The 13,155-nt window shown below is 40.1% G+C and overlaps 1 protein-coding gene and 1 non-coding gene across 2 annotated transcripts; both read right to left on the reverse strand.

Moving 5' to 3' along the window:
* Positions 1 to 1,237: 1,237 nt before the first annotated feature.
* rpl35a (ribosomal protein L35a) lies at positions 1,238 to 12,736 on the reverse strand. The gene is made up of 5 exons (XM_023966582.3): positions 12,677 to 12,736; positions 12,170 to 12,209; positions 6,789 to 6,941; positions 5,245 to 5,389; positions 1,238 to 1,305 (listed from the first exon to the last, which is right to left on the reverse strand). The coding sequence occupies exons 2-5, from the start codon at positions 12,178 to 12,180 to the stop codon at positions 1,282 to 1,284; spliced, it is 333 nt and encodes a 110-aa protein (XP_023822350.1). The 5' UTR covers positions 12,181 to 12,209; positions 12,677 to 12,736; the 3' UTR covers positions 1,238 to 1,281.
* Positions 4,436 to 4,577, reverse strand: LOC111949981 (small nucleolar RNA SNORA70). Its single transcript, XR_002875429.1, has one exon. It is a non-coding gene; the product is annotated as a small nucleolar RNA SNORA70 (small nucleolar RNA).
* Positions 12,737 to 13,155: the final 419 nt, after the last annotated feature.

Raw genomic sequence — 13,155 nt, forward strand, 5'->3', positions numbered from 1 at the left:
CTATGGGAGCCATAGTACTTTCTACATAACAGTTTAACCTCTTGAAATCATAGTCCTCGAGTTTCAGCAAATGCTAAATATATATCCCATTTGACTGAAACCTTAGCTTACAGCCCAATACATTATGAACTAAATATTTAACTAGTCTACTTAGCATTAGGAAGATCATAATCTCACATTTCTACGCTACAAAACGACCCACGCCATTTATCCGATGTCGTTCTAGAAAATTTGGCAGTACCTCCAACCGGCCTCACAACCGCAGACCACATGTAACCACACCAGCCCAGGACCTCCACCTGCAGGATTCTGCGCCCCTGCCCAGTCATGTGAAATCCAGTATCAGTGGCCTAATAAATTCATTTCAATTGACTGATTTGCTTACTTGAACTGTATATCCCAGTACAATCGTCATCAAAAATACAATATTAGTTTGATTTGGCCTTAAACAGCAGTTTGCTCCTCTTGTAATCTTTTCATATGTATGATAACTTTTGAATGTGCCGCTGGGGTTTTCTCTCAAGAAATAATAACGCTGGTCAGCACATCTGGATTGCAATACAGTCAATTTTAATTAAATGATGTGCCAAGCTTAGCAATGAAGCAGTGAAAACAATAGTTGCTAGTTTAGTCTTATTGAAACAATTAAGTACAGGTGCCAATTGCAAACTAGAGGTTTGAGTTATGGAGACTTGGCACCCCCATAACAAATCCTGGACATCCATGTTTTGTCAATATATATTTGTATGTTTTTGACACCATAGCCATCTTTGAAACACTGAGGAACAGAATTTAGATCTGTGCACAGAGTACCCTGTCCGGCATTAAAACATTTGAGGTTTTAAACTAATACTATGAAGTAGCAATCCATGAGGTTTAGAAATGAGATCCTGTTACCCAACTGTGCATATGAATAATTTATTAGCAAGGCAAAATTATTTCCCCTGATTAAACCGACAAAAAGACATTGACCTATACCTTTGTCCAATCTTAATTTTCTTGAGTTTAATCCTCAAATTCCAGCACTATTCAGAAAGCACAACAGTAACTTACTTGTTTTTGTGTAAAAACACTTGACTGGTCAAGAAAGAATGAAGGTTAACAAAACAATTCATATTGTAAAGCCCTGAAAATAACATTCTTCAAAAATGTGTTCATCCCTCCCCCATGCCATTCTACCGTAGAGGCCAGTGATGGATTCCCACCCTCCAACTGCCAAGAGAACACAGAACACCAATTGTGGACCTGACTTGTTTATTGTATGTACACAAAAACAGCACATTACACACGAGATGGGTACAGCATCTGAAAGACAAAAGCAGAGAGAGCAGTGAGTGGAGTTCATAGGCACCAAATCAATACAAACCACAGCCATACAGTGAGTGGGAAATTGTCTCTTCCAGATGTTTTTCCAAGCACTTGCCCAATATGTAGTGGTCATACAGGAAAGGTGGAGAGGGTAAGTATTAAAATGGGGCCTACATCATTCTTATCACTAAAAACAATCCATTAAGTAGATTTTAAATAAAACGAATGAAAAGGATAGTGATTATTTTTGCTTTAACTTTTGTAAGGAAAACAAATCCTTTATTTTTCAGCAGTGGGTTTCCCAAAGCGTTTGTAGCTTCAGTAGTACGTTGTTTCTCCCCGCAACACAGATGCACAGCAATAATAAGTAGTGTCACACGGTGTAACACTGTCAATTAAACATTTAAAGGAAACCAACATGCCTATAGGCCAAGTGCCTTTCAGGGAAATCCCACCCTTTTCAACATAAAATGTATGATCTACAGCACCACCCCAACATCTGAAAAAACATTTTTTAAAGGTTCTCAGCACGTCCCAGCTGGCCTCATACACAACCAGTCACTGGACATGTCCGAATACCCATACTAGCGTACTATATACTTAAACTGCATACTCATTTTGGCGTTTGATGTAGTAGAATTAACTTGTCTTTACCTACTCCCATGCTTGACAACAGCCGACAAGCAGCGCTTATGGGGCGGCAGGTAGCCTAGTGGTTAGAGCGTTGGACTAGTAACCGAAAGGTTGCCAGATCGAATCCTCGAGCTGACAAGGTAAAAATCTGCCGTTCTGCCCCTGAACAAGGCAGGTAAACCCACTCCTAGGCCGTCATTGTAAATATTAATTTGTTCTTAAAACTTCTTATGGCTGCAGGGGCAGTATTGAGTAGCTTGGATGAAAGGTGCACAGAGGTGCCAAGAGTAAACGGCCTGCTCCTCAGTCATAGTTGCTAATATATGCATATTATTATTAGTATTGGATAGAAAACACTCTGAAGTTTCTAAAACTGTTTGAATTATGTCTGTGAGATTAACAGAACTCATATGGCAGGCAAAAACCTGAGAAGTTCCACTTCCTGTTTGGATTTCTTCTGGGGGTGCCATATTTTCAACCAAGCTCTCATTGAAATTACAGCAAGATATGGATGAGTTTTCACTTCCTACGGCTTCCACTAGATGTCAACAGTCAATAGAACTTTGTCTGATGACTCTAATGTGAAGGGGGGCCGAAGGAGACAGGAATTAGTCACCACTGCCACGAGCTGACCATGCTTTGACAACGCGCATTCACGCGATAAGCAGCTCTGTTCCATCGCTCAACTGAAGTCGATGTAATTCTCCGGTTGGAACGTTATTCAAGATGTATGTTAACTACATTCTTAAGATTGATTCAATACACCGTTTGACATGTTTCTACTGACTTATGGAACTTTTGGACATTGTCACGTTATAGTGTACGCGCTCGGTGACTTTGGAATTACTTTGGAATTGTTTACCAAACACGCTAACCAAAGTAGCTAATTGGACATAAATAACAGACATTATCGAACAAATCAAGCATTTGTGGACCAGGGATTCCCGGGAATGCATTCTGATGAATATCATCAAAGGTAAGGAAACATTTATCATGTATTTTCTGGTGACTCCAACATGGCAGCTAATTTGGCTATTGTTCTGAGCGCCGTCTCAGATTATTGCATAGTTAGCTTTTTCCGCATTTTTTTTTTGAAATCTGACACAGCGGTTGCATTAAGGAGAGGTATATCTATAATATCATCTACATTTATGATGAGTATTTCTGTTGAAACGATGTGGCTATGCAAAATCACTTGATGTTTTTGGAACTAGTGAATGTAACGCGCCAATGTAAACTCRGATTTTTTKWTATAAATATRAACKTTATCAAACAAAACATGCATGTATTGTGTAACATGAAGTCCTATGAGTGTCATCTGATGAAGWTAATCAAAGGTTAGTGATTCATTTTCTCTCTATTTCTGCTTTTTGTGAAAGCTATCTTTCGCTGGAAAAATGGCTGTGCTTATTGTGGTTTGGTGGTGACCTAACAATCGTTTGTAGTGCTTTCGCTGAAAAGCATATTTGAAAATCGGACACTTTGGAGGGATTAACAACAAGATTACCTTTAAAATGATATAAGACACATGTATGTTTGAGGAATTTTAATTATGAGATTTCTGCTTTTTGAATTTGGCACCCTGCATTTTCACTGGCTGTTGTCATATCGATCCCGTTWGCGGGATTGCAGCCATATGAAGTTAACTGACTTGCTTAGTTAAATAAAAGGTCAAAAAAATAATAATATACACACACACACAATTTAGTACCCTACAGGGCTTGACAATTAACTTTTGCCACTTGTCCTCTTGACAAGTAGGACAGATTTTTTTTTTTGTCCAACCCAAAAAATGGTCCACGATACAATTTTTTCATCAGCAAGCAAGGAACCACTTTTCAAAAATAAAATGCATTACTATATTTCCCCCCCCCCATAGAAAATCAGACAAAAATGTAGGCTACCCTCTGCTTATTGGATTTGCAAGCGTGTCTCAAAATACAACTGCCCCTTTTAAAACCCCTAGAATCGATTGATGGACCAGTGCGTCAATCAAAAAAGCACTAACAAAATCCGTCAGTTTAAGTTAAAGATATGTTTCTTTGCATGGGCTGTGTCTCAATTCGCATCCGTCTATGGCGGCCTTCCACATCTGCAGTGGAAGGCAGCCGGGCAAAAGCAGTGTTTGTCAGACTATGAGTCGTCCTGAAAATAAGTATTTTCACAAAAACGTATACTGTACGAACATGTCTACGGTTCAAAATAGACTGGAACGACAGATACAAAATTCATAGAACTATGTTTTTTTTTTTAAGCAACGAGGCTGATGCAACAGATTAGACAGTTTATCTTAAAATATTGATCAAGTTTAAATTTCTTCATATTATAAGCCTAACAATGGGTGAATGTTCCAAAATGCAATTAGCAGGAAAACACTGTCCTTCAGTCTCTGGTCATGACCATTTGATCTAAATGAACCATGCCTCGAGTATGTCGAATGAATCAAGCCTTTCGACATTAATGATAATTAACCCTCCTTACATTTTTCAAACATGACTGGCTTTTAGCCTTCAATCTATATTCTTTCAACATATCGAGCCCTGCGCTAGTATGGGTATTCAGACGTGGCCACTGTCTGCAGCCCTTGCACACCAGAACTGGACTGCAGCAAGACTGGTCAGGTTAATAAGCTGCAGGAAACAGTGGGTTTCTATCTTTCATAGTCAAAAAGATAGAAAACAAGTTGTTACACGACATAATCGAGAGATACTGAAGACATCTAGAGTGCATCATGTGATTTTAAACAACTATGGGCAGGCAAAGGTTAGTAAAGTGATTTGCCTGCTCAAAGGTGGTTAAAAAACAAACGTGTTGAACCACTTTGCCGTTCTACAAGTTATTTGTAATAGATGTTGCATACAAAGCCACGTACTTTTCATCCAAAGATTAAACCACTGAACAGAAGGCCTTTTCCCCTGACAATATATTTTTTAAGAGGGGATCTGGAATTACATGGTAGTTCCTTGAACTAACAAAAGTTAAAGTATATCCAAAATCATTCCTAAAGAACCTCTGATATTAGACATTGTTGTTCAAGCCCTACAAAAAGCACACCTGAATTAAGTAATCAAAAGTCTACGGAGTAGCTGTGTAGTTTAAATCRGGTGCGGTTGTGTAGGGATAAAACAATATTCTATACTGTTGGCTCATAGCACTTCCTTTGAGCTGTATTAGTTTTTGCTCGAACCCAGCACAGTGCAAAAAGGGGGCTGTGCAGGGCTAGACCAAAACTGGCCTGCCTGCTGGGTCCGGAAGAAAACTTGCGCTAATCATCAGGGAAGAGCAGAAGAAGGTACCACTCACCACTCTGATTCTGTGTCCCATGGCCTTTGCTGGGAGGTTACTGCTAAACTTGGCCCGCACCATTCCACTGTTGCCATGAGCGCGCATGACTTTCCCCCAGATTACCCGCGTCTTGTTGGGCTTGCCACCAGGCGTCACTGTGTTCCTGATGAGATTGAAGGAGACAGTGAGCAGATTCAGTCTTGTGTCATGGAACTAAATTAAAACAAGAACATAACTCAAACTGCAAAAATATTAATAGCGTGTCTGCCCCAAGTCCCACCATTCAACCACACAGGCTCAAGTGAGTGGTTTTGGAGTTGTTTTTAAAAGTGGTAGGAACTTCTGTTTATCTTTTAATGGATTACAACAAGAAAAAAAGGAAAAAATGGGCAGGGTTGACCATCTTGACCAATTGAGGAGCTATTACAATGTTTGACACAGGCAGAAATGGTGGAAGTATGTGTTCTGGGGATTCTCAACATTTACATCATAAATGCATACATTGTGTGGGGGTCCCTCTAAAGGCCCATTCCCAGTAACCACTGGTTCCTGAAGGCATTCAAATGCAGCTTGTGCATTCACTTTGTGATATGTCTAGAGGCAGGAAGAGGGGAGCCAAGAGTGTGGCACCAGGGTGTGGGGACTGAGTTGGAACTCATATGAAAGCAGGTGAAGTTTAAAGCTTGCTAGATAGCGGGTGTGTGATGTGCATCCTGAGTGGACGCATGTCAGAGTGAGAGAGATATGTGGAAACCTCCTTTGGGTAGTCTTGTGCCACTTTGCTGGCCATGCTCCCAGAAGTTCCATGACATGTACGCTGAATGCAAAGACTAAAGTGGCAGTGTGAAATATGTATTTGTCCTACAAATCTTTAGTCTCTGAAAAGTTGTGTTTTGTATCTTCTCTCTTTATCGGTCTCTAATACTTGTTATATTCACTGAGTTGTCAAAGTAGGCTACTATTTCTACATTGTGTCAGGCCTAGCCGGTACAAAATCTTATTGAGGTTATCTACATTTTGAAATAGTCTCTGAATAGTTGTTTGCATTTTTACAGAAGTAAGAATAGCAGTCAAATAGCCTACTTTGTGTGGGTTTTGAAATAGTTTCTGAATATTGTCCTCTGGTCACATAACAATTATTATTTACATTTAAATATTACAAGTATAATATATACKTGGTATATTTTAAGTGAGTAATTTAATGACATTTACTCCAATTGTTATTAAAGAAGAGGGTGTGCTCTTTAAAACTAAGTTAACTTGTAATTGTAATTTGTTAATTGTTTTCGAGCTGTCTGAGAAAATGAGCTTTATCTTATTCTCAGTAATCTACAGCAGCATTCTAGAATTCTATTGRGGTCGTGTTATTTTTGGGTAACTGTTTTCATAGCGATTTAAACGCTATGAAAAATGCCAGCTGAAAGTACCAGCAGCCCCAAGTCAAAGCAGGTCCACTGAGGCCACGGCCCATGTAGGTGGAAACGCAAAAGTCCGCCTTTTTGGTAAAAAAATGGGGTGTCCTTAGTTGAAATTCGCAATGAGACAGACGATGTAAAACTTACTTCTTAGCCTTGTAGACGTAAGCACAGCGTTTGCCTAGGTAGAAGTCAACCTCCTCCCGTGTGTACACTCCCTCCACCTTCAGCAGGGCTGTGTGCTCCCGCTGGTTCCTTAGGCCACGCTTGTACCCGGCAAAGATGGCCTTGCTCCACAGTCTGAAATATTAAAAGAATGCATAAACCAGAGCACACAACCGGTGTATCATCAGTCCCACATCCTGGAGCCATAGTAATCCAGTCAGCAGTCAGTCAACCATATACCCTAAACACTCAGCAGAATCAACCAACACACAATTGAACGACCTACTTTGAACCAACATTTAAAATTCAGTATCAATTAGCTTGAAACATTTACCATACTAAGCTAAGTACCGACTCGCAAATATGTCTAGTAGCAACAAAAAATTCTTGGTCGACTGAGTCGTCGTCCTGTTCTATTGACCAATCGGTTGGTCTAAATGTTTAAACTTATTTTTTCCATATATACAGACACAGTGTTTCAATAAAATAAAAACATACACTGAGCTTGTCTGATGCTCTAAGCACACTGATTAATGATAATGGACACAAATKACTTAAGAGCCCAATGGTCACACGTAAAAAAAATAAATATATATATATATTTTTTAAGGTGTGACTGCCGCAGGTTGCCGCAGGCAGTGTGACTGCCGCAGGTTGTCTCGTTCTTCTCCCTACTGCAGCGAAAAGGCACCACAGCAAGTGTTTATTGCGCTGTCCATGCTTTAGCTAAAACAATAAGCCATTTAGTTTGTTTCTTCGATTATCAAAATCCTTACGTGGTTTACGAAAAACATTTATTTCCTCCATCCTTGCTCTCTTTACGTGACCAATAGGGCCTGACCTACAGTGCATTCGGAAAGTATTAAGACCCATTCCCCTTTTCCACTTTGTTACATTACAGCCTTTTCTAAAACGGTTACAATTGTTTCCCCCCCCCCTCTCAATCTACACACAATACCCCATAACGACAAAGCCAAAACAGGTTTTTAGAAATGTGAGTATTCCGACCCTTTTACTCAGTACTTTGTTGAAGCACATTTGGCAGCAATTACAGCCTCGAGTCTTCTTGGGTGACGCAACAAGCTTGGCACACCTGTATTTGGGGAGTTTCTCCCATTCTTCTCTGCAGATCCTCTCAAGCTCTGTTAGGTTGGATGGGGAGTGTCATTGCACAGCTATTTTCAGGTCTCTCCAGAGATGTTCGATCAGGTTCATGTCCGGGCTCTGGCACTCAAGGACATTCAGAGACTTGTCCTGAAGCCACTCCTGCGTTGTCGTGGCTGTGTTCTTAAGGGCATKGTCCTGTTGGAAGGTGAACCTTCCCATCTCCACAGASRAACTCTGGAGCACAGTCGGAGTGCCCATCGGGTTCTTTGTCACCTCCCTGACCAAGGCCCTTCTCCCCTGATTGCTCAGTTTAGCTGGGCGGCCAGCTCTAGGAAGAGCCTTGGTGGTTCTAAACTTATTCCATTTAAGAATAATGGAGGCCACGGTGTTCTTGGGGACTGTATATGCTGTAAATATTTTTTGGTACTCTTCCCCAGATCTGTGCCTCGACACAACCCTGTCTCGGAACTCTATGGACAATTGCTTCGACTTAATGGCTGGTTTTTGCTGTGAGCTCAATTTCGAGTCTCATAGCAAAGGTTTGAATTCTTAATAAGGCATATTTATTTATTAATATATTTGCAAACATTTCTAAAAACCTGTTTCACTTTTTCATTATGGGATATCACTAAATTAGTTATAACAGTAATGTCAACAGCAAAATGGATGCGGAGGACGAGTTGAGGGTAAACACAAAACAAGTGTACCAAAGTGTTAACGAAAAAAATAAAGATGTAAAGCCTTTATTTCAGCAGACTAAAAATAGTTGCATGCAATCGTGGTTTACTTTTTGTTCAGCCATTTCAAAGCACGAATGTCTCGTGTGCAGTGTAATGGCATGAAGTAATGATTGATTGATACAGTAGCCTATATATTGAAATATAGGACGAAGTTACGTATTAATACTAAACAGGATGCGCTCTTAGGCCTACAGCTCAATGTTGGTTATAGAAGGCTACTATATACACAGCCTACTAATGATAACTTCAAATTATAATGACCATAATAATAATTGTAAGGAGAACAAGAAAAAGGAGGGTATATAGAGCTGCATGCATATTACGTGTGACAAACAGGTGCTGATAGATTACAATATCATTTTTCTGTCTGTTTGGAACAGTGTAAACACTGAATAAATTATAAGTAATAAATCAATTATAAGTAATACCAGTCTGTTGTAATGGGGGCAACAACAAAAAATTGCAACGTCTTTATTACAGCATAGCAAAGACTAAACAGCCAAATCTGTGAAATTTATTTATCCTAGGCTTTTTGCCACATAATCAGTAGGCTACTAAACACTCAAACAGGCAACAGAAACAAGATATGTCTTATTTCTATAGATATACAGTACTAGTCAAAAGTTTGACACCTACTCATTCAAGGGTTTTTATTTGTACAATTTTCTACATTGTAGAATAGTGACCACATCAACACTATGAAATAACACATATAGAATCATGAAGTAACCAAAAAAAGTGTTAAATCAAAGTATATTTTATATTTGACATTCTTCAAAGTAGCCACTCTGGCATGATGACAGCTTTGCACACCCTTGGCATTCCCTCAACCAGCTTCATGAGGTAGTCACCTGGAATGCCTTTCATTTAACAGGTGTGCCTTGTTAAATTGATTTGTAGAATTTCTTAACTTCTTAATGCGTTTGAGCCAATCAGTTGTTGTGACAAGGTAGGGGTGGTATACAGAAGATAGCCCTATTTGGTAAAAGACCAAGTCCATATTATGTCAAGAACATCTCAAATAAGCAAAGACAAACGACAGTCAATCATTACTTTAAGACACGAAAGTCAGTCAATCCAGAAAATGTCAAACGTTGAACGTTTCTTCAAGTGCAGTCGCAAAAACCAAGCGCTAAGATGAAACTGGCTCTCATGAGGACCGCCACAGGAAAGGAAGACCCAGCGGAGGATAAATTCATTAGTTACCAGCCTCAGAAATTGCAGCCCAAACAAATGCTTCAAAGAGTTCAAGTAACAGACATCTCAAAATCAAATGTTCAGAGGAGACTGCGTGAATCAGACCTTCATGGTCGAATTGCTGCAAAGAAACCACTACTAAAGGACACCAATAAGAAGAAGAGACTTGCTTGGGCCAAGAAACATGAGCAATGGACATTTACTCCTGAGGTAGACCTGTTGCACCCTCTCTTATTTAACATTTACTCCTGAGGTAGACCTGTTGCACCCTCTCTAATTTAACTAGGCAAGTCATTTAAGAATTAATTCTGATTTACAATGACTGCCTACCACTATAATGACGCTGCAGGTCCTCTATGAACACGATAAAGAACAATCTGGCCTTATGTGGCCATGTACTCTAATAATCTCCACCCGGGACAGCCAGATGAGGACTGGCCACCCCCCAGAGCCTGGTGTCTTCCTAGGTTTCTGTCTTTCTAGGGAGAACTTAACTAGCCATCGTTTTTCTACATCTGCATTGCTTGCTGTTAGGGGTTTTAGGCTGGGTTTCTGTATAGCACTTTGTGACATCTGCTGATGTAAAGAGAGCTTTATAAATACATGTGATTGATTAGACTGGTGGAAATCTGTCCTTTGGTCTGATGAGCCCAAATTTGAGATTTTTGGTTCCAACCGGCGTGTCTTTTAAGACAGAGTAGGTGAACGGATTCTCTCCACATGAGTGGTTCCCACCGTGAAACACGGATGTGGTATGACAGTCTAGGGGTGCTTTGCTGGTGAAACGGTCATGGATTTACTTAGAATTCAAGGTACACTTCACCAGCATGGCTACCACAGCATTCTGCAGCGATACGACATCCCATCTGGTTTACACTTAGTGGCACTATCATTTGTTTCTCAACAGGACAATGACCCAACACACCGCCAGGCTGTGTAAGGGCTATTTGACCAAGGAGTGCTGCATCAGATGACCTAGTCGCCACAATCACCCAAACTCAGCCCAACTGAGCTGGTTTGGGATGAGTTGGACTGCAGAGGTTAGGAAAAGCAACAAACAAGTGCTCAGCATATGTGGGAACTCCTTCAAGACTGTTGGAATTGCATTCCAGGTGAAGCTGGAAGAAAGAATGCCAAGAGTGTGAAAAGCTGTAAAAGGCAAAGGGTAGCTACTTTGAAGAATCTCAAATATATTTAGATTTGTTTAACACGTATTTTGGTTAATACATGATTCCTTAAGGTATGCACGATAAATCGGTAAGCATATCAGAATCGGATGATATTAGCTAAAAATGCCTACATCGGCCCGATGTCCAGTTTAACGCTGATGTGCAACACCAGTCAAAGCTGACGTGCATACCTATATAACGTAGGCCCATGACGTAATACCGCCRCAAAAAATATAGCGCCACACGTGCAACACAGCATTCCTAACCTAGCCAATAATGTCTGTGTGGATCGAGCAGTAACCAAGTTGAGCAGTCATTTGAAAAAGAACATTTCAGCGAGACAACTAAGGCGAAATCCAGTAATGCCAAGATAATGGAATTCATTGCCTTTGACAATCAACCGTTCTCTGCCGTGGATGATGTTGGCTTTCGCCGAATGGTCGAGGACCGATACACACTAGCGAGTAGGCGCTATTTTTCAGATGTTGCCCTACCGGCTTTACACAGTACTGTTGAAACACACATCCATGAGCTACTTGCTTTGGGCGTCACTGCTATTAGCTTCACGACTGACATTTGGACCAGCGATGTCAGCCCCATGAGCATGCGGAGTCTGACAGCACAGTGGGTCGACGAGGATTTCCTACTGAGGAAAGACGTATTGCATGTTCAAGAATGTGCTGGTTCTCTCATACCACTGCTGCCCTTTCAATTGCATTTGAGAACATGTTTGAAACATCAACACGCCAAGCTTCATTCAAACAACTGACTCGAGAAATAACTGACACGATWMCCTGTCATGGSATTGAAACGCCTGCTCAACAAAAATGCCAACAGAGACGTGTGGGGGTGGAACAAAATCAATTTGGGCACGAGCGTCCGGTTTGGGTAAGCGTATTTGTTAGAAGACAATTTTAGAGTTAGTGTTACACCATTATTTATATATATTATATTATATACATAATATAATATATATTATATACATAATCTATACTATTTCAGTATCACATGTCTTAGTGATGGCCTGTGCCATCCTCGTGGCCTCCACACTGGACTAGTCCACTGAGACAGGCACGAATCAGAAAGGGGTCTTGCTCACCATAGAAAAATATGCGCGACTAATAGTTGCAGACTAACATTGGCCACTCACCTTCCTGGCATCTTGAGTCTATTCCCAGGCACGGAAAAACCTGACGAGAAAAAAAGTAATGTATTATGGTCTCGACGTGAACGTGATAACTTACAACACTATATAGCTTACGTTAGCTAGCTACAAAAACGTTAAAGACTGGGACATTAACGAGATCTCCTTGGGTCTAGATAGCTGTCGCTAACTAGCCACGGTGGTAGTGTTTGTCCGTTAAATCACCAACACACAAAATAAGGGAATACTGTTTTATCCTATTTAACATTGAAATACTTAAGCTAACTAGAAATGCATTTCGTTAACCTCATCCCTGCAGTCCGGCACTTGCCCATTAGTTTCGTAAAACTATCCAAGTTATATCTTCGTCATCACAACCTCTCAGACTCAAAAAACAGACTACATGACAAGCGTAATTATATTYATCTTTAAAATGACGTAAATTTATGCCAAAAGTAGACTTAATAACGTAGACATTTCGATTTCATAAAATTGACTATTTATATTTCTCACCTGCACTGTTAGCAAAATGGAGGAAAAGGAAGTTGGAACGGAATGCTGGGAAATGTACGTAGTCGGTGACGACAGAGGCGCATGATAGTGACGGGTTTTCCGGCTCTTTTCAGTGAGCCGGCTCGTTCGGCTCAGCTACCAAAATGAGCCGGCTCTTTTGGCTCCCAAACGGCTCTTACAAAAAACATGTTTTGTATTTTTTCAAGTCAAACAGTTTGGGATAGTTTACATTTACATTTACATTTACATTTAAGTCATTTAGCAGACGCTCTTATCCAGAGCGACTTGATTGGTGTTAAAACAATTCTAATTAAATTATTAAATGAAATCATACTCTACCTTAACCACAATGTATGTAAAAATGCATTGGTTTATGAAAAAGAATGCTATTAAACATTTGCATTTAAAGTATAACTTTTTAATGTATATAAACGAAGTGCGTATAAATCGAACCATTCTAAAGGAATACAATCTGAACA

This window comes from Salvelinus sp. IW2-2015, linkage group LG22 (genome assembly GCF_002910315.2).
Source record: "Salvelinus sp. IW2-2015 linkage group LG22, ASM291031v2, whole genome shotgun sequence".
Taxonomy (NCBI): Eukaryota; Metazoa; Chordata; class Actinopteri; order Salmoniformes; family Salmonidae; genus Salvelinus; species Salvelinus sp. IW2-2015.